Source organism: Ricinus communis, chromosome 4 (assembly GCF_019578655.1).
Source record: "Ricinus communis isolate WT05 ecotype wild-type chromosome 4, ASM1957865v1, whole genome shotgun sequence".
Lineage (NCBI taxonomy): Eukaryota > Viridiplantae > Streptophyta > Magnoliopsida > Malpighiales > Euphorbiaceae > Ricinus > Ricinus communis.
The window spans coordinates 1222849-1250460 of NC_063259.1; the positions used below are offsets into that span (position 1 = coordinate 1222849).

At 32.3% G+C, this 27612-nt stretch overlaps 1 protein-coding gene across 5 annotated transcripts; it reads right to left on the minus strand.

Moving 5' to 3' along the window:
- Nucleotides 1–451: 451 nt before the first annotated feature.
- Nucleotides 452–27242, minus strand: LOC8284871 (calcium-transporting ATPase 9, plasma membrane-type). 5 transcript variants are annotated; one of them, XR_007215441.1, is made up of 35 exons: nucleotides 27013–27223; nucleotides 26407–26562; nucleotides 25892–26008; nucleotides 25769–25808; nucleotides 25302–25417; nucleotides 25083–25214; nucleotides 24920–25009; nucleotides 20690–20759; nucleotides 20198–20268; nucleotides 20003–20086; nucleotides 19844–19921; nucleotides 19693–19764; nucleotides 19107–19190; nucleotides 18939–19021; nucleotides 18743–18851; nucleotides 18615–18670; nucleotides 18459–18501; nucleotides 18278–18361; nucleotides 17038–17175; nucleotides 16319–16384; nucleotides 16130–16228; nucleotides 13918–14028; nucleotides 12925–13092; nucleotides 12600–12659; nucleotides 12171–12335; nucleotides 11936–12052; nucleotides 11150–11248; nucleotides 7310–7447; nucleotides 6414–6514; nucleotides 4632–4677; nucleotides 4388–4522; nucleotides 3962–4069; nucleotides 3779–3870; nucleotides 1180–1398; nucleotides 452–839 (listed from the first exon to the last, which is right to left on the minus strand). XR_007215441.1 is itself a non-coding variant. In XM_015716363.3 (34 exons), the coding sequence occupies exons 2-34, from the start codon at nucleotides 26548–26550 to the stop codon at nucleotides 1293–1295; spliced, it is 3216 nt and encodes a 1071-aa protein (XP_015571849.1). In that variant the 5' UTR covers nucleotides 26551–26562; nucleotides 27013–27242; the 3' UTR covers nucleotides 941–1292. The 5 variants fall into 5 exon arrangements, 4 of the variants coding, with proteins under 4 accessions (XP_015571849.1, XP_015571848.1, XP_015571847.1 ...); XM_015716363.3 differs by lacking the exon at nucleotides 452–839 and having other exon boundaries at nucleotides 941–1398; nucleotides 25302–25411; nucleotides 27013–27242; XM_015716362.3 differs by lacking the exon at nucleotides 452–839 and having other exon boundaries at nucleotides 941–1398; nucleotides 27007–27227.
- Nucleotides 27243–27612: the final 370 nt, after the last annotated feature.

Consider the following 27612-nt stretch of genomic DNA (forward strand, 5'->3'; position numbering starts at 1 on the left):
GTCAAACTCAATCTTGAAGATGGAGAACCCTTAACCAACATAGGGCATTATCAGCGCCTGGTAGGAAAACTGATTTATTTGACTGTCACTAGATCTGACATTTCATTTGCAGTTAGTATGGTAAGTCAGTTCATGCATGCTCCTCGCTCCAGCCACCTTGAAGCCATAGACCACATCCTTAGATACCTCAACGAAACACCCGGACAAGGAATCTGGATGAAGAAAAACAATTCCACTAACATAGTTGGTTTTTCTGATGCAAATTGGGCTGGAAGCTGTGACAGGAAGTCAACAACTAGTTTCTGTATCTTTATCGGAGGAAATTTGGTGACATGGAAAAGCAAAAACCAAAGTGTGGTTACTAGATCAAGTGCTGAAGCCGAATATCGTGCAATGGCATCCACAGCTAATGAACTCATTTGGATCAAACAAGTCCTTAAGAACATAAAGATTGAAAGCAAAAAACCTATGAAAATGCATTGCGATAACCAAGTTGTCCGTCACATAGCGTCTAATCCAGTATTTCACGAGCGAACTAAGTACATCGAAGTGGACTGCCACTTTATCAAAGAAAAAGTCCAGAAATGAGAAATTAAAACACCTTATATTAAGAGTCAAGATCAGTTGGCAGACATATTCACAAAATCTCTTGACAATCAAAATCATCACTCGATTCTTAGTAAGATGGGCTCGATATATACTTATTCGAACCCACCTTGAGGGAAAGTGTTGAAGAAAACAGAAAGTAGCTGCAACCTTTTTTGTCTCAGAGGCTGCACAAGCTAGGTTGCTTGTGCAAACCTTTCATCACTTACCAAGGAAAAATGGAGCATCATTTCCTGCAAAACAGGAAAAGTCACTTCCACCTTTTCCCCAAAATTCAGAAGTGTCTGTTAGAAAGAAACTCAGGATCTCAACATGTATATAATTCCATCTCAAGTTGTAAAGAATTCAGAATTCTTGTAACATTAAAATTCATCACAGTTCTATAAAATTCTACAATGTTACATATCATATTTCATAGTCCTAACTTGGAAGGAACATTATTTTTGCAAATGGGTTTGGATACCACTGCTAAATAGGACTTACTGTGCAGAAAATTACATTGGAACGGGAGACAATATTATCAACTAAGATCCAACATAGTATAATGTGGAAAACAAGGGATATACAATTTACCAATAAATTGTGTCAAACGGGTTAGTAGCAGAGCTTTGCTGCATCAGGTATATGCTAAAAGCCACGAGTTGACCTCTCAAGTCAAAGGATATTGCCTGCGGAGTATAGAAATTTTATGTACTTTGACGAGTTCTCCATCGTCGAAATGGCTTAACAAAGTACACAGACAATGGAGTTTTGGGAACTGGAAGAAGTTTTCCGACTGCGGCAAGAGGCCAACTGCAAGAAGACAAGAAGTCAGGATCCGTAATTTGTTAAATTGCCAAATAAGGTGCTTCAAGACAATTGCTCAAGGGACTAGAGCATAATTTTTACTATATTCAAGCAAATGAGCCATCAAATTGGTTTTAGGAGGCCATCTATAATTAAAATCTTGAAGGGAAAAAAAATAAAATAAAATAAAATAATAAAAAAAAAGGTTGCAATGGCCTTATGTGAACTCAATTCATGACAGGACTCTGAACAAACACAAATATATATTTTTCTCCCTCAGAAAAAAAAAATGAAGGGTATTTTTACATATACAGGAAATTAGCTGTAAAATTCTACTTTTACGACCCGGATTTTTTTTTTCTTGCAACTTAAGATCTCAATGTTTATTTATTTATATAGATTTACTGCACTGTAATGTCTCTTTGATATTTTATTGATATCTACATATCTTCTTTTAAACTGCATTATAGTATCTTTTCATATTCTTTTATTATTATTTTTCTCAATGAAATTATTATATTATTTTCATCCTCAGTCACTATTCATATTTTCAATAAATAGATGCTATAAACATAAAATTATTATTCTTCTTGGCATCTTTAAGTGATCTTTTTAATTTTATTTTAATTATACTTTTAACTGCATTTGAATATATTTTTCATATATTATAATACATCATATGATATTATCAAAACACATTAATATAATATCATCCAATTCATGAATACTAAATATAAAAATAAAAAATAAAAATAATAAATCTATTTTATTTGGATAATGATGCAATTAAATGATAAATTTTTCAGTATTTTTTATATATATTTTTAATATTTTTTCTGATAAAATTTTAAAATTTAAAATTCTGTATAGATGAAAAAAGACTTTGAAAGAATCGTAACAATAAAATTTTAGAATAAAAATCCGTGCCATGAAACTTCTTCAAAAAGTTAAAAGAAAAAGACAAAACAAGCATTTGGAGCAAAAGGAAACCCACACCTTTGCATTTTAGGATCATTTCACTCACTTTTGCACGTTTTTATTACACGAAATAACCAAGAAAATGAAAAATATTATTTTTATAGTGAAAATAATTAAAAATGTTTTTTTTTTTTTCAGAAAACAAATGCCGAGCAGTGTCAGAGTACTTTAGGAAAGCACCACACCACACTCCACTATCACCATCTCCATACACTAACTGTATGAAATTTGAAATAAAACTCAAATCCCTTATACATTTAATAAGCCATAACCAACACTGTTTTCTGATTCTTTCTTTTGTTTTTCTTTTTTCCTTTTTCTTCTAATTCAAACGACCCACTGTTTACCACAACCACCAACACCATGTAGCATCCACCACCATGGCAACATCCACACTTGGGTTATCATTCTTTTGTAATTTTTCTTTTCCTTTCTTAATCCCATCTTTAAAATTACCATTACTGCTGTATTTACAACCATCATCCCTATAACCTTTGTCAGCCTTCACCCATTAGAAATTTCTAGGTTCAGATAGATTTTCAGCGGATTTGTTTTCCTCTAGTTTTGATATCGTCCAAACTTCCATCTCAAGCAAGTGCAGTCACTCAAAAGGGTCCAAAATGATGGATCAGTGAAGAGAATTTTTGAAGTTTTCAAAGTGCAATAAAATTGTCAGTGGGTATGATTTGTGGTGCTGTTATGGTCTTGATGGGTATATCCAAAGAATTTAATTACCAAAAAATTCAAAGAATATTGATGGGGATGATTTTGTGGTGGGTGTTCTATCTTTATAATATTTCATATTTTCATATTATCTTTTTCTTTTTTCTTATTTCAAATATTATTTGTCACGTGTGCATTCAAACGGTGGTTTCAATTCAAAACTGTGGAGGAAACTGTCCTAAAGTGCGAACTTGTGGGCTCTTTTTCTCTAAAAGTTCATTCTATTTTTCCCCGAGGGTAAAAATGTCCTTGTCTAGATATTAAACGTATTGCAGAAACAGCCTCTGAAAAAAAAAAAAAAAAAATGAGAGCAAGAGAAGGCAGTGTTTAGATCGCTCTTCCCTAAAACTAAGCAAAGTGAGGTGCCTCGTGCTCTACCCTTCACTTTTAAGCATATAATGTTTTCCAACCAATTGAGTCACTCATATGTGCTCTACCTTTCCCTTCTCTTCTATTTCACTTGAACTCAGCTCAATTTTCTATACTGTAGCCTGTAGGCGTGTATCATGGATTTTAAATGGACGATATCATACCATCAAATAAATGATAAAGGAGTCTAGATAGTTTCAGATAAAAAAAGAAAAAAAGAAAACGGAAACTATAACTAGGTCAAAGAGTGCAGATTCAAGACATTTTCCAAATCTTTAACTCAGACAACATGCAACAACTTTCAAAAAAAACCAACCTGACAAAGGCAATAGCAAGGGATGCAAGCCATAATGTCCAATTAAGTCTCACAGTTGAGGTAAATTTTCCAGCAAACTCGATGAGGATTATCTGTGGAACAATTAGGAGTTTACTTTCACTTTTAAGCATATAAATGAAACATGCATTAAAAATAAATAAATAAAAGCCAAAGGCTGCTCACCTGCAATATGAAGGTAAAACCAACAATTCCAATAAACAAGCGGTTTTTGGTGACTCCACTAAAGACATTGATTTCATCCGGCTTTCGAGCATTGAACTCATTGAATATCTGCGCGTCAAAACAGTTGGTAAATGCACCTATTGCATCTTGAAATGAGAAAAAGGGAAAGCATAAAATGAGCACAATATGGTATGTTAGTGGCTTTAATTTCAGTTTCCATCTCATCAGCTGTGATGAACAATAGGAAAACCCCACAGAATACAAACTAATTGCATAAAGCAAACATAAGACCCATTTTTTAAAAACATCCTTGCTGGCTAGCCATATGTTTAGGACTCGCAACTATAACGAATATATATTATCCAACTAAAGTACATTGGGCACTCATAACTGTTGCAAATATTTGTTGTCAAGAAGGATACTTACTTGACAGAGCACAAATGCATTGAATATCATAGTATTCTTTACGTCTGTAGCATGTTCTGTCTCCTCATCATCCAAATGGAGAATAGTCTTGCCCCAGAAGTTGAGCACAAGGAGAACACCTACTTGATACAAAGCCTGCAACCAATAAACAAGAATAAGAGAGCATCATCAGAAGTTTATTTGTTAGTTACACACATTAAGCTTAAAAGGCTTCAATAAAACTACTCCATCAGACAAGAAATACCTGTATGAGTAAGTTCCTCCACATGATATTTGTTATAAGAGGTTCCCTGACATAACATCACACTATCCTTTCAGATCAATAAATCAAATCCTCATTACTATTGACTTAAAATGCATTGAAAACCAATGCTGCAACTTCTACAACCATAACATATAAAACAAATGAAAACAGCTACTTCTTGGAGAAGCACAAATGAGGAGCAAGTGAGCTACAGGATAAGATGCGCAAAACAAAGCCATGATTCAGTTCCCCACTTCCTATTCTTACTTCCTAAAAGTAGATGGTTTAATAATATTAAACAGTTTTTATTGCTAGAACAGCATGTACCTTGCCTGCTTAAACTAATACTTAGTACTTCCCTTTCCAGAATCACAAATAAATAACTGTTACATCTAGTGAATTATCAATATATTCCTGTAAGAGTCAAGAGTATTACATTAAATCAAGTTATTCTATATTTCCTTTTATATGATTCCAAAAGAAGAAAAGTCTTGCAGTTATTCTACATTTCATATATTAAGTTAAAAAGTACATTAGTAAACTTTGCTATTAAAAGAAAAGAGAAACCTTAATCACCAGCTTAGAATACGTGAACAAGTATATAAACTAGAAGAAATCAACATTACTCCACATGGATCCTCAATATCTTGTACTATCAGTGCTACCAGCAACTTAACTCTGTAGTGTCCAAAATTTTGAGCTTCAATTTATGCACCTATATCAAACACAAACTCTGTTCCATTCTTTTCTTATTTTTTTCTTTTTTCTTTTTTAATTTAGATATCCCCCAGAATTCAAGCCCATAATCGTGAAAAATATCTAGCGGTTAAATAATTTGACCCAGCTGATATGGTTGTTTATGTGGATTAAAAGATTATTTAATAAGCAGAAAAATAAGATGTCAGTTAAAAAAAAAAAGCCAATCTATTTTCCAGTTTTGACAAATTTCGCCAATCATTAAGCTTTTTTATCATTATAACCAATGACATTTCAACTGAAAATTATCTTTAATTTACTATTAAAATTGCGTTATTTATCTCTAAATAAACTCAAAATTAGCTTAAAGAGAGAAAAAAAAAAAGAAGATGAATCTTAAATATTTGAATTATTTCTTTAAAATGATTTACAGTGAAGACAAACTAAAAATACTAATCAATAAGTCTATAAACAACTATTTTAGTTTTTCTCCGTTTGATGATTGGTTTTTTAAATTAAGAATCATAAGTTTGTGAATTCGGTTAGCTACTTTTGTTGATTTTATTTTCAGAAGTTTTGGTATTTTAGTTTTTTTATTTTGAATTCTTTTAATATGTATTTCTTTTAAACTAAACTCTTAAATGAATAACGATGTAAATAGTAATTCTTAACAGTGTCTTATGTCTTAACTAGTTGTCTGAAATTGTCAATAACCAAAATTCTTCATTAGTCAAAATTAAAATGATCGGCCACAATTGTCAAAACTTGCAAAAGGTTTGATTATTTTTATTAACAGAATAACCAATTGCTACGCATTTAAATATCTCAAATACTAAACAAAAATGTTCATCCATCCTAGCCTAACACAATGAGATCAACCAGCAGCTTTTCTAATTCACATGAAAGATTCAAGCAATAAACTATCCCAATCCATTTATCTACCTAAGCAATGCCAACCGCCAAGACTAACCCGATTGACAATCAAGTGTGCCAACCACAATGCCTAGGCCACATTAGCTAAAGCTTCAATAAATTTGGATATGCATCTATATGTAAGAATATGTGACTAAACTCAGTAGAACAAACCTTCGACCAACTGGAGATCTATGCATGAGGTGGTCTGTCGGTGGTTCGGTAGCCAATGCAAGTGCTCCAAGTGTATCCATGATAAGATTCACCCATAGAAGCTGTACCACCAAGTTCAGGATATCAAAGTTAGCTCGCTATGAAGGATCAAATGAGTTTAACATTTTGGTTAACTATTACTAATGTAACTTACTGCACTTGTACCAAAAGAAATCTTAAAAACAAAAAGAAAAATTCAAAAATTTTCTTCTTTCGGGTTATGATTCAACATATTGCTTAGTGAAAGAATGAGTAATGCCCAGACAGGATGACACCAATTTCTTCTCTTCCTCTTTCTGTATTTAGTTGCACTTGAATGAGATAATCTTTTTACCAAAAGGGCTCCAATAAAATGGTTTTTCCTTCTATGCCAATGCAATAAAAGGATTTTCTTCTGTTATTTTGCACTTCAACTGGAATTGATTAACCATTTTACCAATAAGAGTGCAACGCGTTGGCCTTACATTTTGATACAATTATTAGAAGTAAGATAGCAACTTGTAAAACCAGAGAAAAATTCATAAGAAAACCAACACTTAAAACAAGCCAGGAAGTAAGTTCCTTTTTGTTTCTATATGTTGGCCGCTTTTCCCCTCATTTATTCAAATTTTAAAAGATCTGTATTCCAAAGTTTGGACTTTGGATTTGTTTTGTATAGAAAAAGACATATCTAATGTAGGAATCCTTCAAACCACAGAACTCAAGAGATTTCAACCTAAGAGATCAATCAACCCAAGATGTCAACAAATCCAGGCTAGGAGTACAGCCAAGAATACTGGAGAGGAGTTATGAAATAGATGAATAAGTGTATATAGTGAAGAATAAGCAAAATAATTCCAGACATGTGTAAAATATACCTGTACAGCATTTAAAGGAACATCACCAGAAGAGACTGCTGCTACGACATTGATAACAAGAGCAGCAACATTAACAGTAAGTTGGAACTGGATAAATTTCTGAATATTGGCATAAACAGAACGGCCCCATCTTACAACCTACATATAAGAAACCAGGTAACATTCAAAAAAATAAATTGTCAACATGAACTATTTTAATCATGATAATTCAATGGAGAAAAAGGAAAAATAAAATAAGCATATAAACTGCAAGCGGATTCTACAAGTTCAGAAAGCTTTGCTGCGGGTTATTTATTTACATTGATTGAAAATGTTGATGTTACATTTCTGCAATAATCCAGACTAAAGAAAATTTCTGCAACGAAAAAACTAATTATTTCAAAAAATATATAGCAAATTTGAAACACACCCTTAACTCTGTAAATGGAATTCTTTACTTTAATTAAAAACTATAGAAGAGAACTTTTATAGCTACAAAAGAAATAATAATAACAATAACAACCACAACAACAACAATAATAATAACAAAATAATAATTCAAATCCCTAATTCATCTTATTCCACTCATTTGTTCTATAATAATTCAATTTTCACAACTAATACCTGTAAATTACATGTCCTTATTAAATCTGTATTGTCAATTACACATTCATATCACATATTTTATAGTTCACATCTCAATTTCTTAAACTTTTAGTATAATTAAATACACTTCCAACTGTGCATGTAAAGTCCAAAATATATGTGATTTACTTGTTGATGTGTTGAAATCAAGGATTATTAACGTGCTTGTCAACCATTCCTCATATTACATATAATTATCAACAGAAACAAAATACTTCACATATCTCTTGATATCCTTTATACATACTTGCTGAACATGACTATTTAAATTTAATAAATTTCCAAGAGATTTGTGATTTAGCTTGTTATCTTTCCATATAAACTCTTACATAGCATTTTCTTGCAAATTCATTTCAGTATATAATAATTTAAATTTATTTTCTCCATGTTTCATGAATATAATCATCACATATTTGTTATGTATAAATAATGAATTATTTATACTACAACAAAAACTCTAATATTTAACCCTCTGAAGATGCAAGCCACCCACTTTGCAAATTTCAGTTTAAAAGCTACACATATACTTACCTCAATCTACCTTCTTTTTCTTCTGTTAAAAAATAACATCTTTACAAAGCTCATAAGAAGATCCAAATTATGCAATTCATAGAGTAACATTTAATATTTTATCTAATTCTCTATCTTTTATTGGCTCATACAATTTACATCTTTGATTGTATATTTTATAATTGCAGAAAACAATATTTATTTGTGTCAACATATTCTCACTGTTGTAAATTTAAAATGTATTTATGCAACTATTTTCATGTTATCATAAGCCTTTTATATTATATTATACTAATTATAATCAACAAAATGAATTTACATAATGACTAAAATAAAATAAGTCTAAAATTCTTAATATAGAAAGAAAAAAGGTTACTTATAGAACATATCAATATATCCTTAAAACTTCTTTAAAATACTATTATAAAACAATAAACTTCATTGATAATTTTGACATATAAAATGATAAACATGCATCAAATATTGCATAAAAATACTGAATAAATCTAGATTTTAAATAAAGAATTACCATGTAATTTAGATTTTGATATATTATGTTGCCTTTTATTTTATTTACTTATTATTATTTTTCTCTTAGCTTGCCTGTGCAGAAAGGCATTTGTGTATAATGATGGCATTTTAGACTTATAAAATGATAGTCTATGAAGTACATTCCTGTCTTTGCATATAAGAGTTCTGCTGCAAATTTAAAAGTCTAAAGGATGTTTCAGTCATTGTACCATTAAGAGTTTTGACCTCCTTCTATCATAGCTTTCAAATATTGTATAAATTTTCAGAAATTTCTTTGTCATTGTGATGAATTATTATAATGTATCAATTGTTCTTATGTGCATGTGATTAAACTACTGTTGTTAAAGTGATGCATTTAGAGGTCAGCTCTACTCTTCTTAAAAAAATAATAATGAAAAGAGGTCATCTGTACTTGGGGACAATACCAATCTGACACGTCCACCTCCCTTTTCTTTAGCCTCATATCCACCTCTGTAAACAAGCATAAAGACATGCTCAAGGGTATTGGAGTCTTTAAACTTTAAATGATTTCAGTTGTCAACTTCTTCAGCTCTCATATATAGTATAACGGCATCTGCTTGTAAGGATTCTGAGCATACAAGGCTACATTTTTTTCAATCTTTCCCCAGTAAGGTAGGAAGATTTTAACAGAGAATCGTGCCATAAGCAGAGATAAAAAAGCCGTTGGACATCAACTACTTCTATGTTCAAGCATTTACTTGATCATTTTCCTGACCTCAAATTCAAATGAATGGCATGAAGTAATGAAAACACTAATTGCTTTAACTTTATTCTCCCAAGAACAAGCATGATTATCAAAAGACTATAGAGCTTGGTTGTCCTACTGGTATCATTGATCATAAAGGAGGTTGAAAATCACTGATATCATTGATGATAAAGGAGGCTGAAAATATACTTTGTAAGATATTTATAAGCCCAATAAGAACATACAAGAGAACCAGCCTGCACTACAGATTAATGACTAACGTATTCAGAAGCAGTCAAGCCTGCTTGTAAGATAAGTTCCCCATTGCCAAGGATCCTAAGAAACAGATCAATTTTGTTTTTGGCTAAAGGATCCAAAAAAGTGCTTTCAAAACCTTAATATATGTAATACTAAATGGAGAGTATCAAGAGACTCTTGCCTTCCATCTTTTCAATCTTCCACCTATAAGAGTAATTTCAAGACCTCTCAACTTTACTTCAGTGTCGCGCAGCATTTCTCCAAGAGATTTTAGAATTTTAACTTTGGTAGACATACAAACTATATAGGTAGCTTATCATTTCTATCAGATGAAACAAGTGGTCATGCACTTCTCATTGGACTTGTCAATACCCGCATTTCATTCCAATATTCAGGATCATAAATAAACCATTAAACAACATATTTTAAAGTGGAAAACTTTCAAGACCTAACTAAAGTACTGGTATTTCAACTGATTAAAATGCATCTTAAAACTATATTTGACCTAGTGATTCTTGAAATTAACACAAAATGTTAGGCATCAAGTTAAATTGACAGGATTGCACACTTTATACCAACACCTAAGTAGAACAACTTTGGGACTGAGACACCCTTGAGCATTTGTGGCAAGTTAAAGGAGGGAAGCTTAAAGGTTTAGTATATATGAGGATTAAATTAAGGTACACAGTTAGGAATTACAAAATTAAGGAGGAAATGATGAGGAAAAAGATTAAGAAAGAATAAAAGCTAAATTTTACGGGAAAAGGAGTCTCCAAAACCTAGAAATAAACTACAAAAGATAAGGAAGAAAAATTAAGTTCAGCAGAAAGTATAAGAAAGAGAAAGGAAGAAGGATTGTGTTCACTAGGCATGCATGCCTTACCATATGAGAAAAAGAAAATTCTTTCTCGATATGAATTACAAATGAGAAATGAATGGAGCACACGGAAGGCCTTACTTTTTAGAAGGTAGATAATGTCTCATTCAACTATGGTATGTTCTTCTTTAACGTATATTGCCATATTCAAACATCTTTTGCATAATCTTTATACTATAATTTGAAGCATTAATATTCATTCCAAAAGAAATGATCACGTGAAGCATCAATATTAAGACCCAACTGTGATGGCTAAATCAAATACATGTGTCCCTCCATAAACGAAAGGGCATGCATAAATATTTCTTGGGTGAATAATAGAACTGGTACAAACCTTTACAACAGAAGCAAAATTGTCATCCAAGATGATGATATCCGAGCTTTCTTTTGCAACTTCAGTCCCTTGAATTCCCATAGAGAGGCCTATGTCTGCCTAAAATTTATTTAAAAAGATTTAAAAAATAAAGCAAAATACAATCAGACCATGTCAATAGCACATTAAATCAGACATGGAAAGTCAAGAAGATAAAAATGTGGAACAAATACCATAATACATGTTAAAGAAACACTTAATACCTCGGCATTACAATCAAGAAAATTTTGTCATCCAGGCACTTATATCATCTCTGTTTCCATGGATTATCCTCAGTTTCCTTGTTATTGTGATTAATATTGGTATTATATAAGAGACTTGTGCTTATAGCATGCTTGACTCTTGCACAATATTTATGTCTACACCAGTTTTCTTGTTCAAATACTAGCATATTGATTCGTGTGTATCCTTTCAGGGCATGTGATGAAATTATTCTCATGATCCTTGATCAGCTATAATACATTAAATAATCAACCAATAACTCCATAATCCATACTTGTCTAAAGCAGATACCAAGGTACTCTAGTTCATGCAAAATCCATTAGAATTAATTTGTTGAATCAAAGACAAGATTTGATGCACGAGCAAACACATTAATATTTATGTGTCTGGAGGAGTAATTGGAACACAATTCAAACTTGGATGTTTTTGATACTCTAGTCCAGTGTTATTCCAGTGTATTCTGAGACACCTTTAACTAATATACATATATTAACCCTGTATGACAAAGAAATAGAGATGGCAGACCTCATGAAGTGCAGGAGCATCATTTGTGCCATCTCCTGTCACAGCCACAACTTCTCCTCCCTTGCGTAAAGCTTGAACCAATAAAAGCTTGTCATTAGGAGATGACCTCCCCATCACCTAAACATAATTACTTCATAATTAAACCCCTTATGTTTCTAGCAGGTATTTTTAGCAGAGACAATTAAGATCTTTAGTTTCTGCAAGCAGTCTCAGAAGTTTTCCATTTGAAACCTACCGTTATTTTCTTGGCAATTAATTCTCTTTCCTTTTCAGAATACACTCGAAAAACCTTCCCTTCAATGATGTTAGGCTCAGTAGCATCTGCATTTGATTTAAGAATCCCACACTCCAAAGCTATTGCTTTTGCTGTTTGAAGATTGTCTCCAGTGACCATTCTTACCTATTTGAATTACAAACACATGATTCCAATAAGTAATTTCCCATGTTATTCACATTATAGATCATGTAAGAAAATTAATTAAGAACTATCCTTGCAGAGAGATATAACATTACACTGGAAAAAACAGCTAAAGAGGGCATTATGACCGAGTAATCAACATAAGCAATTGCAGTCATTAAATATTATCCCGGAACACATAAAATGGAATTTAGTACTCAAATCACGTATATTCAAAGCCACTTTCAAACAAAAGTAATAATTTACCTTAACACCAGCTTCTGTGCATACTCTTACTGCATTTTCTACACCTGGACGACAAGGATCCTACACATGATGGAGAAGTGACATTTATGTTGAAGAGGGAATGACTCAAATTTGATTAATTAATTTAAGAAGTAAATAAACCACATATAATTTCACTATTAATCAACTTCTTACGGATGTACAAATACATAAGAACATGAAGCATAAAAAAGTTAGCCATGCCGCAATCATGAGGCAGTTGAATAATCATATATCGAGGAAGAGGGAGTAAAAAGTAAAAGAGGAATAATAGGATTACAATACAAGAAGAAAATAGAATATAAACCTTAATGCCAACAATAGCAAGCAAAACAAGATCATCTTCAGGTAAAACCCATTTGTCTAAGCCTTCTTCATCAGCAGGAACTTTCTCCAAAACAATTGATCTATATGCAATAGCAACACAGCGCAAGCTGCTTGCTGCCATGTCGTCAATTGCAGCCTTCAGAAAATCCTGCAAAACAATTTACAGGAGGAAGATTCTCACCCAAATGTTTGCCAACACTGGAGAAATTCCTAACCTACTTCTCGAGTATTCGTATTAAAAGACTTATTTTGCAATTCAGACATTGTCTAGTTTGTGAAAATATCTCTCATTAAGAGCTGATCAAGTTCCAATCCCAAAACCCCACCCAATCCATAAACAGCTCATGATATTTACTAGTGATAATGATCATTTCATGCAACTTACTATTATTAGAAACATTAAGTTCAAACTTCATGGGCAAGAAGAATGCAACCTGTGTCTTTCATGAGTGTTCTAGTAATCAAAAAAGAAAAGCCCCAAGATTCTAGTAGTGATGACAAAAGGTCCCATAAGTTACATGCAATCAAAGTAGAGAATAGCCGAAGAAATGTTTATGACACATTGAGGAATCTCTAACCTCAAAATAAAAGGATGAGGAGTTCCCAATACATACTCAGAAAGCATTGAAACTCCATATATGCATGCAAAAATCATAACCTCATATGGGCAATGAGTGTAATTCTGGATGAGTTCATGACTTGTTAAGATTAGATATAATAAATCATCTTGCTTATGCTTCAATCATGAGAACAGAATGCCTATTGTTTGCAAAACCCAACATAAATGGATGCTTCAGACCATGACTCAAACATCCAAAATATACCAGACTATTCACATAATTTAAAAGTTTAGATATTTTGGCAGAAGCAGAAAGTCAAATATAACTTCCAATAGATTTCTCATAATTTCTGCTTTCTCTGGACAATCTTTCAAAATTTATAATGACTTCAGCAAGAGAGCAACATTGTTAACCTTATCTTCATCAATGGATTGCACAGACCCATTTGAGTCCATATATCTTGTACATGAGGCAAGAACTAGCTCTGCTGCTCCCTTCCAATGGATATGAACTTTAGAGTCAGTCTGTCAAAAATAGTGGTAATTCATTAGCATCAGGCAATCTATGTATAATCAATAAAAAGCACAATATAAGACATTTTACGCATTATTATTAAATTGTTGCTTCACAGACATTGTGCTTGAAAACAAAACCACAAAGAGTCCAACTCTTCCCTATATACCTTCATCATGTGAATATTTGACAGCCCTATAAGTCTCTGAAGCAGTGTTCTTTTAGTGAAGAGAGATTATGGAAATCATAAAAGCACTTATAAGTAATTGTGACAGATTTGACACTGGGTAAAGTACATCATTTTAAGGCTACTATTTTTTTTAAACGCGCTCCGCTAATGACACATACAATATATAACCCACCAACAATCTCATAGTACATGTATACAATTGTGACTAATACATTAACTATTAATGATATAATTGTTATAATTATAGAGTTAATTACAAATCAAAGTAATACTGAGGGATCATATGCTTTACCTAACATAAGCATCATTATATACTATGTTTATTATTGTTATTTATACTATGTTTACTATTGTTATTTTTGAAAAATAAAATTAATGTCTTTACAGATGAAATGGAATACATTTTTTTTTAACTTTAATCTTTTTCTTAATCTAATTACACTGTGAATAAAATATTCATAATCTAATATTATCAAGACCTAATAGTCTAAAAAATCCAAATCTTTGCAGTAGTTTGCTATTTGGCCAATTTTTAAAAATTATCAATTTAGCCATGATTTGACCAATTAAGTGCAATTTTAGCCAAATTGAGTTACTGGTCAAAATTAAGCAACATGGTTGGTAACATGGATGCAATTTAGGAAATGAGAATTCAAAATTAAGTAACACGTATAAATAATGTGGCATTAGAACCCATCAATTTGGATTTCTCATTTCCTAATTGGCGTTCATGTTACTGTTCGTGTTGCTTAATTTTGACAAATAGCTCAATTAGGCCAAAATTACACTCAATTTGTTAAATCGTGGCTAAATTGACAATTTTTTAAGAATTGGCCAAAATCTCATAAAAGTTTGGATTGTGTAGGCTATTAGGCCTATTATCAATATCCTTAACTAAAATGAGAAATAATAGTTACACTAAATTAAAATAATTTTTCCCATTATTAATTTACTAAATACATCTTCATAGTATATCACTAATTTCCCAAGTAAACAAATTTATCTTTATCCTTGAAAAAAAATGGTAAATAAAATATTTGTGATTTATTATAAGTTTACCTTTAAATGGTAAACAATTTTTATTTTCTAGTTAAAAAATGATTACTTATCCTAAGAGATAACATGCTTTTCTCCTTTGAGAAAATAGGAGATTGTGTTAATATTATATTTTTAATAGTAATTTAAATGAATTTAATTCATTTTTTAACTAATAAATTACTAAAATAACACAGTTTAATATGAACATTTAACACGCGACCGTTAGTGAATTTGTTTACTATTCGTACTTTTATATATACTATAGATTATAAACATGCAATTATGAAATCTTTTAGTGTGGTACTCTGGAGAGGACAGTATCAATTAACAGAAAAACAGATTTGATATTAGAAATTGCAGATATTTAAAAAAGTTCTTTTCTTTTAGAAGTCCTTTCTCTTTTTCTCAATTTTTTCTTCTAAGTCCCACATACCTCTTTCTTCCTCTAACTTTAATTTCCCTTTCTTATGCACCAAGGGTTTTGCATCTCCACGCATAATTATCTTACTCCGCACATTAGCAGAAACAAATATTCAATTGGTTTATGTCCTCCCTTAATGCAAGAAATAAAAAGTGAGTTATAATTAAACAATAGTCGTTGTGTAACATATTTGGCCATCTTAAATCTTCTAGAAATAACTAAAATCATTCTTCCATTTATGACCAAAAATTTTCTTTTAGGGGAAAAAAATTACATGCAGTATCATTTTCTTGCAGTCTTTCATGTCATCCCCAAAAAACTAAATCGAAAATATTACAGTTCAACAACTATTTCTCTAGCCATGCATATAAGAAGTCATTCAATGACTAAGAGTTGACAGCAGCATGATAAATAACCAGCAAAGTTTCTAAATTAAATGAAAAGTTAAATCTTTAGAGGCTACCCTTTGTATTGCAACACCGCCTCGCTTTTTCTCCGAGTTGAAAGGGAAAACCTGAAGAACTTTTGACTGTGATCTGATGCTATCAAACTTCATCCCCAACTGGAAGCAAAAAAGAAAATATGTTGTTGTTGTTAATAAGAATAAATTTCACAAATAAACAAATACCAGGGAATATGATTAAAAGTTTGCCTTGACAGCCCAAGAAAGGATAGCCTTTTCAGTAGGAGATCCAGAAATCTCAACATCTCCACCATCCTGGCAAAATTAATTCGTCAATTGCAGATTTCATTTTTTAGAAAGCAATTATATTAAGAATTAACAAAATTGATAGGCAATACCAAACTAGTCTCAAACATCAAATTAGATCAGTAATGGAGGAAAACAAGCACATATATAGGTCCAAGATAAGGGGATACAGAAAAGAACAACCATCATACCTAAAATTACTTTTACCCCTAATATTTTCTTTGCATTTTTCATTTTAGCCCCTCAAATGATATCATATTTTCCTTTATATATAATTTTTTTCAAATCCTTTGCAATAGGTATGATATTTTAATTTCCCCCCTCCCTTCCTAAGCAAATTTCTTGATCCGTCACTTATTGTACCAATATTTGTCTCCATATTAAAAAAAATTAAAAAATATGAAAAAGACTCTTCTACATTATTCCTAAAGCGTTACCGAAAGGCCATGATGAGAATTCTTTTTTCCATTTTATCATTTTATAGGAGTAATATCCAGACAATGGAATGACTCTTTCACTATATAACACTTAAGAAATAGAAGAAACATTTGTTACATATGTGAAATATTCAATGAACTGCCAACTTACAAGCCCAAACTAAAAGAAAAAAAGAAGAAAAAGAAAAAGCCCTCAAGAAAAGGGAAGGGATAGAGCGTGCTTACCTTAGGCACAAAAACACTTCCCGTGCTGTTCTGTGCAACACCCTCGCACAACAAAGAGCTAACCTCAGAATGTAACTGTGCAGAGTCATCTGCTGGGATCATCTTCTTTTTTCCAACATAAGCCTCAACTACAGTCATCTACAATATAAACAATTGGACCAGTCAAACTGAGATATATTGAACTTCTTAACCAATAATTAAAAATGAAGAAAAAGTTTTACTTATATATGTCTGTTATATAGCATATCAATCAAAAACAGGAGATTGATGAATTTTTATTAATTAAAACATCCAACTATCATCTTGAAAATGCTAATGAACATCCAAAGAAAAAAGAAAATGAAATAAAATAATATGTAGCACAATATGTGTTCTACCTTTTTACTTTGATCATTTGTCAAACTAATTAGAGAGTGTAGAAGAAAGGACAAGGGAATTGAGCGAGCTGGCTGGCTATGCTACCATAAAGTTTTCTTGGGACCAAAACACTTATAAACAAGAACTAACAAAATATGCAGTCGATCAAGCTTTACAGCTCAGATTCTATCCTTATTATGATATTTATGAATATTTCTATTGATCCTCGAGAATTCTTGTGGTTTCCAGCTTCACTGGACTTGAATGGCTGGATGCTTCTAGAATTTATTTTCAAGTCTTATTCTATTTGTCTAGGAAAATATTATTCATTTTAATTATCTTCATGGAGTCAATGTTGTACAGGTTTAGTATTTCTTTCTCATAGTTGTGATGTTCCTCAGACTATGATCCTAGGGATGCTAAGAACGATGGTTAGAATCTTTTATGTTTTTAATCAGATCTGAAAACCTGCACAGATAATTGCAGATTTCAATCACCCAGTTATCCTCAGGCTGTCTGTTTAAATTTGTACCGTAGTTATTAAATCGACTCAAACCAGATTTAGAAGACAAAACCTGCAATATTGATGAATAGGACTTTAGGGAGCCAGCTGAATAAAGATGAAAGAAACTAGGAGCAATCTATCAACTAGAACTTACTGTTCCATTTTCTAATATATATTTATGTATGTATGCATGCATGCATGTAGATATGTATATACAGGAAATTTTATTGCATAATGAGATTTACTTTTTTAAATCTGACTCAAAGCCATAAATCACCCCAAGTAGCTAACCCATATAAATATCCAACACATGTTGCATATGGTAATGACTCGATGACTACACCCAGGAGTATCTATGCTTCCAATCAGAGAACCCACCTGGTTCAGAGTTAATGTCCCAGTCTTATCACTGCATATTGTTGTAGCCGAGCCCATAGTTTCACATGCTGAAAGCCGACGAACCTGCAAATCTATTGCTTCAGGAAAAAGGTTGTAGAGCCAGAACTTTGAAATAGAAGCAATTGTAGTGGAAAAATTTTGAGAACATAAAGATACTTGCCAAGGCTTTATCTGCCATCATCTTCCGCATAGAATATGCCAGTCTGTAACCAGTGAAGTAAAACAAAGATGAAAAAGGTCACAGTAGAATCTTTTCCAAAAGAAGAAATTCTAGCTCCAGATTAGCTGCAGTTGTTATGGTGGTAAAAGAACTTACGTCAGGGTAACAGCCAAAGGAAGCCCCTCTGGCACAGCAACAACAACAATAGTGACCTGAATGGCTCAACAGTTAGTCAAAAGAACTACATAACCTAAAGGAAGAATTTATCTAGGGCTTGCACATACAGCAATGGTAACAATTTTAATCACTCCATCTATCGCCTCGCTGATCTTGGTCTCGCCTTTGACAAACTGAACATCTCCATTTGAGTTCCTTGTGTTTCCAGTAAAGTAACTAGAAAATTTGGACCAGATTCTAGTTGGTAAGTAGGTATGCAAACAATTGAACAAATCAGGAACTGCTGAAAAATAAATAACTCACCGGCCCAAAAGGACAGCAAGAACAGAAACAGCTACTGAAAGACCAACAATCCCAATAAAAGTAGCAACTCCATTCAAACGTACCTATCTCGAGTCATCAAAATTTTCTTAAAGGTAAATTATATGAATTGCTATTAAGAACTTTTAACTAAAATATCTAAGAGTAAACCTGCAAGGGAGTCTCTTCACCAGTGTCCTCTGAGATACTTGCCATCAACAATCCCCATTCAGTATTTATTCCAACACCCGTTACCTATAAATGAAAAAGAAGTTGAATCTTTAAGGCACGTGGTAAACTGGAGAAAAAAAATAGTGGATTCTTTTAAAAATAAAACAAGGCTATGCCGCATGTAGTCACTATGAACTGCATAAAGATAAAGGAAGATTTTCGTACATAGCCAAGCAAGGATCATGATGATGGTATAAAGAATAATTTACCTGCTAAAAAACCAAAGGTAGTTCATGCTTTCCTAACAAAAGACATGAATACTATTCTGCATGCTTAAACGGGAACTTTATTATGTTGAAGAATTTACCCTAGGCATTTTTTTCATGTGGCAATATGCACATGCATGTGCTATGTGCTCTGTTGGCTGATCAACTTATCACATGCAAATACTCTTATGTCATCTAACATGAGAGAAAACCACAAATTTTCTATGATAACTAACTAAAGATCACTTGATTAATAAGAACACGCATGACTCAACATTCTAATGACATCCAGCAGAATATAATTATACTAAACATCTTACCAGCATAGTGCCAACACCATCAGCTACTTTGCAACCAGACATCAAAAATGGTGCCTTATAATCCTTGTGAACCTGCAACAAAGATCAAGCTTAAAGAACAATGCATTTGCACCATCAGAAATGCATATAAATACAAGATTAACTAACATACGATCTTGCTTTCACCCGTCATGCTGGATTCATCTAGGGCAAGGGAATGACCAGTGATTAAGATTCCATCAGCAGGGACCTAAGTGAGCCCACTAGTTACCAAGTTAATTTCAAGAACAGTTGAATTCAAGAAAACAAACTCATCTAGAACAAAACTCACCTGATCACCTATTGTAAGAGGGACAACATCACCAACAACAATATCAAATATTGAAATTTTCAATGTTCTGCCACCTCTCATGACCTGCAAAGTTTTCAAAGAAATGCACTTAGTTAGAAATCCGACTTCTAAAAATAGAAAGATGCATGCATCTACAGCCATATATGTTTATTCACATGAATTATGACGACATACCTCTAGCTGTATATTTTGCTTTTCCTCATTTAAATTTTGAAACTGGAGAGATTGACGATAGTCACTAACAGCTAAACACCAACAAAAGAAAAAAAGAAGAATTAGAAAGAATCACAGAGAAATAAAATGAGAGTCATCATACCAATAGTTAAAATATATATATATAGAAATAACAGAACTTATAGCATAAAAGTTGTGACTTGGGATTAGTCAGATCCAAATAGCCAGCAAGGCATTCAATCCTTTTTAATACTTCTATTAAACATGATAAAGCTGGTATCTAAAAGGTGTTAACAAGGAGTTGCCCAGTGATGCTTTTTAGCATCAAGGTAAAAGTTTAAATTGATGCTGTGTGGTTTTCTAAATTTTTCCAACACATCTATGTAACCTTTAGGCTGCTTAGTCCTGTTCTACTTCCATTTCAGCCTGCAGGATACAAATGGCAAATAGATGCACCAAAAACATGAAAACAATGCAGATCAAATGCAATACCTGTAACAACTATAACAAGAATAACAGCAAAAGCAATGCTTGCCCCATCATACCATCCTTCTTCTGGTCCCTGTGAAAAATTTCAAAGCATGAAGAAGATAAAACTTCAGTCTACATAGGAATAGGGAAACAAAAAGAACAGAAAACAGGAATTTACATGTTGAACCAAGGAAATACTTGTCAAATCAAACACCAGTATAATACCAGTAGGTAGAGAGTACATGTCAAACACAAAATGGAGACATACATATAAACTTCAAAAATGTTGAGAAACAAAGAACTTAAGTACAACTAAGAATAAATCGAATGTAAAAGATATTTCAGACACATCTGCAGTGTCAAAATGCTCATTCTATAATGAGTACACACCGCTTAGTGTCACTATCAACAATACTGGACTAGAACTTTGAACACTTCCCAGAAATACCTTAATAGCCCAAAAAAACTAAAGAGAGGAAACATCGAAAGTGTACACATTTTGAGATAATTCCATATGTCTATTATGTGGGCAATAAAAGAAAATCCAAAATCTAGGGACCATCTTCCAATACCATTTTCTGTAACATATGAGCAGCAGAGCAGAAGGTTGCACATGTAGGACCTTTCATCATGCTATTTATGTTATTGCCATCTATACCAACACGTATGCAGTGTAACATGTTAGAAGCAGTTGTTTCAACAACGCTATATTTTTACTATTAAATTCTTCTTTTGGCCTTGCTGTGTACAGTTCTTCGATGAATTTTTATATTTGTACCCTTGCAATCCATGATTGCATAAACACATGCATAAAAGCTTTCCAGCAACTATTAGAACCCTATATTTATATTATAAGGAGATCCATTCTCAGTGGCATTTCTTATTTCTATTTTCATAAGTCCGCACATTAAAATGCCCAATTGCATTGCAAGAGCTCCAATCTCATCAGCAATTTCTTTGAAAAAAACAAAGTAATAAATAATCTGTTTTATCTTTCAAATATGCACAATTTATAAATCAATGAAATAAAAAATAATAATGACAAGGACCTGGCATATAGGAATAAAATGCTCTATTCTTACAATTGGAACACTACTGACTTCACATTTGCTGTCTAGGCAATAAACTAGGATACATTTTCAATCTCAGTCTCAAATTCATTTCCTAATATGTAATAGACAGTTTGACTCCAATTTTTATATGACCTATTCATAAGAATTAGATTTCATCAATTCATTTGGCCTTCCTTTATTGTCTTTTCTTTTCTTCTTATTTACTTTCTTTTTTATGTGCTTATGATGCATCAAGGGTGAGATTGGTGGTGTCTTGAGTCAAGGGGAACATCATGTAGCATTCTTTAGTCAAAAACTTAATGAGGCTAAACAAAAATATTCATGACAAAGAATTTTAAGCTTTTAATTCCTTCATTACTGGCGATTGTTGCCACAAGAATTTGTTTAATTTCTTATCATCAAGCAATAACATTTGAACTATCAAAAGAAAATAATTCTAGACATGCAGCATGGGTTGTGTTTCTCAATAAAATTTTCTTTTGATCTTAAACATCATTCTGATGTTGAGAATAAACCAGTTGATGCACTTAGACATGTAGCTACTACCCTTGAGTAATGTATGCAACAGTAATAAGGCTTGATGGACTGAAGGCTGAGTATTCAACTTGTATTGATTTTGATCTATTTTTTTCAAAAGGCAACTAATTATAGTTGTCTTGATTATGTTGATTTTGTCGTACGTGACGATTAATTGTTCAGTGCAACCAAGTTGTGCATTCCTCATACATCACTTAGAGATTTTCTAGTTTGGGAATTGCACACAAATGGGTTAGCTAGACATTTTGCGAAGGACAACTATTGCTCTTGTGGAAGATAGGTTTTATTGGCCATCTTTGAAAATAGATGTTGCTAGGATTATTGCAAAGTATCGCACTTGTTAGTTAGCTAAAACAGAAAAACAAAACACTAATTTACACACTCCTCTGCCAATCCCACATGCCCCTTGGAAAGATGTGAGTATGGATTTTGTTCTTAGGTTGCCTAGAACAACTTGAGGACATGATTCCATTTTAATTATAGTTGATCTATTTTCTAAAATGGTCATGTTATTCCATGTTATAAATCAATTGATGTTTCACATGTAGCTGCATTGTTCTTTAGGAAAGTAGTTAAATTGCATGCTTTATCTTGTTCTATTATGTCTGATAGAGATGTTAAGTTTGTTAGTTATTTTTTTAGGACTTTGGAAGTTGTTTGGCACTATTCTGAAATTTTCTTCTACTTCCAATCCACAAATAGATGGTGGCTGCAAATCATACCTTGGGTGATTTGCTTAAATGTTCTTGTAGGAGAAAAACAAGGTAATTGTTCTATTAATGAGTTTGCCTAAAACAATTTTGTCAACCATTCAACAGTTAACAGCCCCTTTGATATTGTCCATGGTTATTCTCTTTGTACTCGAAGTGACCTTGTCCTTCGCCTCTTAATATTTGCATATCATAACCTACTAAATTTTTTGTATTCACGGTTTGTATGTCGAGATTAGGCAAATGATTGCATTAAGTGATGAAAACTAGAAGCTTTTTGCTTATGCACATTGTAGGAGTAAAGAATCCAATATTGGTGATTATTTATGGTTCATGTTAGACTTGAAAACTTCCCTAAAAACTCTTTGAAGAAACCACATGCTAGAGCCATTAGCCCATTCTCCATTTTCAAAAACTTAGAACTAATATATATTTACTTGATTTGTCTAATCATATGAGTATTAGTCATCTTCTCAATGTGGACGACTTATCACCTTATCAAGGCAGTTTTTGCCTCCTACTTCGCAATCTAGTGTTTATATAGGTCGACACGTTCCTAAATCTCCTTTGTCACAACAACAATCGGAAGATAGGATTGAAGTTATGTTAGAAAATAAGTCTGTTACTTCTTCTCGAGGTGATTTTAGAAGATTTCTTGTCAGGTGGTGTGATCATCCTAATTTTGATGCTACTTGGATTTCTAAGGGTGAATTTCAGACTTTAGATTCTACTATTTTGGATTCTTATTTGCAATTCAACTCTACCGAGTAAAGTTCTCTTCAACCCAGCGGGAATAATGCAGGACTAATTGTGAAAGATTTTAGGACCACGTATTTTAGGAAAAACATTTAAAAATTAAATATCCATATTTATTTAGAAATTTTAGCTATCTTGGTATTAGACTATTTAAGAATCCTATTGTTGTTAGCAACTCCTTCCTAGCTAGTAAAAGTTTCAAGTTCCTATTTAATGATGGTTTTAGTTTTTCTTAGATAGGAATCCTAATCCTAGTAAGTTTATGATTGATTTTTTTGAGCTGTAAATATACATATGGGTTAAAATATTCTCAGCAAAAACATAATCACTATTTTCTCAAGCTTTGTGCTTCTTTTTAAGCTATGTTCTTTTCCTATAATTATATGCTTACGTTTATGAGTTTGTATGAGTGTAGTTACTTAGTGGTTCTACATCAATGTCTTTTTTCCTTTTCTTTTTCTTTTTGTTCTCATGTATTTCTTCTGCTTTTTGCCTCATCAATCTCTTTCTAATTGTTCTAAGTTTATTTCTTGTACCTTCTAATAATTACTTTTATCTTTTAGGTAGTTTTCTCTTTGTTATAGGTATGTAGCTCTATAAGCATAATATACATTATCTATAAAGACTTGCTAGATTAGATAATTTAGAAAAGAAATTCTTTTTGTTTGTTCTTGATGTTCGGCTTCATTATAGACTTTCAATTTTATGGTTCACATGTGGGATGTACCAATAATTTTTCTATTTTCTTTTTCTTGATTATATTTCTCCAATTGTCTTTTATTATTTTCAGTTACATGCTTAATTCATCTTTAATAAACTCAGTTTCATCTTTTAATATTTGATACTATTTTTGTTAGATTTGTGAATTTTAATTGATTAAATATTTAAATTATCACAAAAAATGCAAAGGATTACAATTTGTAATATCACTAAACTTGCATTGAATAATGTTTCTTTTTTATTTGATGATAAAGTTATAATTACTAGTAGTTATGCCAAAGCCAATAGAAGTATAGATTGGAACCGTGCATCTCAAGATAATGTTCAACTCCACACAATTGAAGTAAATGGATCAACCCAAAACCAAAATTCTCACAACAATTACTAATTAAGAACTCATTTCTCAAGGTTAATTGAGCTAAAATTAATTGTACAATTTACAAGACCAAACATACCTCTGTTTTAATTCCCAGTGCCAATGATGCTATGGCCGCTATAATCAAGATGATGAGGGTTACATCTTGCCACGCTTCCCACAAGAACCTCTGAAATGCAAAATACACAACAAGTGGAGTATTCCTAATGCAACTTAATATCAATGAAAAAACCAGGACATACCAATAAACTACGTCCTTTCTTCCTAGGATATGTATTTGCACCAAATGCACTCTTTCGCTTTATTAAGTCATCTTCATCACCATGGATTCCAGTTTCCAAATTTGTTTTCAACATACTAGATAACCCTTTAGCCTAATAGAGCGACCAGCATTAGGAACATTAGATTTAAGTAGTAAGGTGATTTCTAAGAAGGAGAAACTATGTTAACAATTGACTTACACCTCCATACTGTTGTAGCGCAGAAAGATTTTGATCCCTGGTCATTGAAGCAAGTTGTTCTAGTCCAATTGCATAATCACCATAGGGAGTTGGAGTTGCAACCGTGGGATCTATCACTTGACAAGCAGAAAGAATAATGGAACATAAGATACATTAGACCGCAAGAGCAAAAGTGTGGGAGAAAATTGCATTGAAGATACTCCAGAAAGGCAAAAATATTATGCCAAACAAATTGACTTTCTAAAATCAGTTTGAGGAAAAAAAAAAACATCAATTCAGTTTCTAAGTTAGATATTTGAGTATTTGAATTTCAGATCCAGAAACTTCAAGGTAACAGGTGACTTGCTGATACACCATACTGAGCATAATAGGAAATGATATAGTCAATGTGAGAGAGAGAGAGAGAGAGAGAGAGAGAGAGAGAGAGAGAGAGAGAGAGAGAGAGAGCGAGAGCGAGAGAGAGATACCAATTTGTCGCTCCCCAGCCAATTTGAAAAGCAATGCAGCCTGTGAAAATAAACATGTATTACTTGAAGAGTAGAAAAGCATAAATGTGTATTGGAATAGCTAGTTAAGAATAGAAATAATACTCTTATGACTTGAGCATGGGCTCTAATCATTCGTCTTCTTTGTTGTTTCTCTTCTTCCTTTTTCAAGTCCAAAGTGTATCGGAACCGACGAGAAGCATTGAGCACAAGGGCTGCTTGCTGTGAAGGGGACCAATATACACCTTCAATCCCCCGAAAGAAGAATGCAATATAATACTAATACAACAAACACTACTTGGGACATCAGCATCTAATTTCACTCTAGTTTTAACATGTATAAGAAGCAACAACAACTTAGCAATAAATACATATATGCATATACACATATAGAATAATACCCGGCATTCCTTAAATGATAATTAGTAAATGTCATTGCCAATTTTGATTAGTAAAACATTTTCGAGATTGGGGTTGCATTTGTCTTCCAAACCAAAAGCTAACAGAACTCTGCGTATCTGACATTATTAGTTACAAGATTGAGGGCTTGAATTGTAAATGTAATTTAAATGGGCGATAAATTGAATGTAAATAAAAGAAAATGCAAATTGTATACGAACCCTCCAACGCCTAAGAGTCTCAAGAGGAGCATTTTTGGTGTGAGCAATATCAAAGGGATCATCGGATTCATTATGATGAGGGTGATGGTCTTGGTGCACATCCACCTTAGTATTAGGCCCGGCCTCCACATCGCTCTGCCTCATTGACGACGGCGACTGCAATAATCCATTCGAAGAGCAACTACTTCTCGTCATAATCTAATCTATACTAAATTTTGTGCTATAAAAAAATTTAAAAAATTAAAATCAAATCAATTTAATGTCGCTAAGAGAGATGATGATGGCACCACCAAACCCCGTGCACCAAACGCCGGGAGAGGCCACCTCGTCTCCCGCACCAAAAAAATATAATCAAATAAAATAATGACAATAATATTTTAATAATAAAATTAGAAATTCCGATAAATAATTTTTTTTAAATTAATAAAAAAAAAAATCCAAGAGAGAGGGAATGTTGGTTGAGAACAGCCTGATGCAGAACTCGGACACGAATATTACTCCGCTAATGTCGGATACTTTTTGGCGGAGAGTACGAGGCGGATTTTATTTTCTATTTCTATTAATTAAAATATTAAAAAAAACAAAAAAAAAAATCTGAACCTGAACCTGATGATGACGATGATGAATGGATGGTTAAGAGAAACTATGACAGAAGCGAGCCGAAAAGAGAATATTTTGTTGAGTGTTCCGAATCAATAGTAATACTCTCTCTCTCTCTCTCTCTCTCTCTCTCTCTCTCCGTCTCTTACTGGCTCTAACTCTCTAACTGAGTCTTTCTTCTGGTTTGTTTTCAAAAAATAAAAATAATATCAATAATAAAATGATATTGGAAATTTCAAGGAAACTTCCCGCCCACTGCCTCGCACATTAATTCCAAACATGTTGTTTAGCCATTATTAGGGTGTCCCTGTCAATGTTAAAAATTTCTAAGGTCACTTTGTATTTGTACCAAATAATCAACGTACTTCATACTTTATGTAATGTGGGACTCACCGCAGATTCACAAAGTTAAAAATAAATTGACGCCCGCAACTATTATTGTAATAAAAATTTAATTTAATTCTTAATTTTTTAAAATATCCTTTTTAATTCCTCTAAATATTTTTATATTTCATAATTTATGTAATATTTTTTTTAACTCCTATAATTATTTTTGAGTATTTTTATATTATTATAAAATAACATGTTTCTTTTAAACTTTTTTAA

Bases quoted from the DNA above. Each gene is read 5' to 3' on its own strand.
- LOC8284871 (XM_015716362.3), bottom strand. From the start codon at position 26,550: ATGAGGCAGAGCGATGTGGAGGCCGGGCCTAATACTAAGGTGGATGTG. The intron at 19,191-19,692 runs GTAAGATGTTTA...TTTCATTTATAG, and splicing joins ATGGTGTTGGCACTATGCTG to GTAACGGGTGTTGGAATAAA. The intron at 16,385-17,037 runs GTAAGCACGCTC...TAATTTTGCCAG, and splicing joins GAAGTGTTTTTGTGCCTAAG to GATGGTGGAGATGTTGAGAT.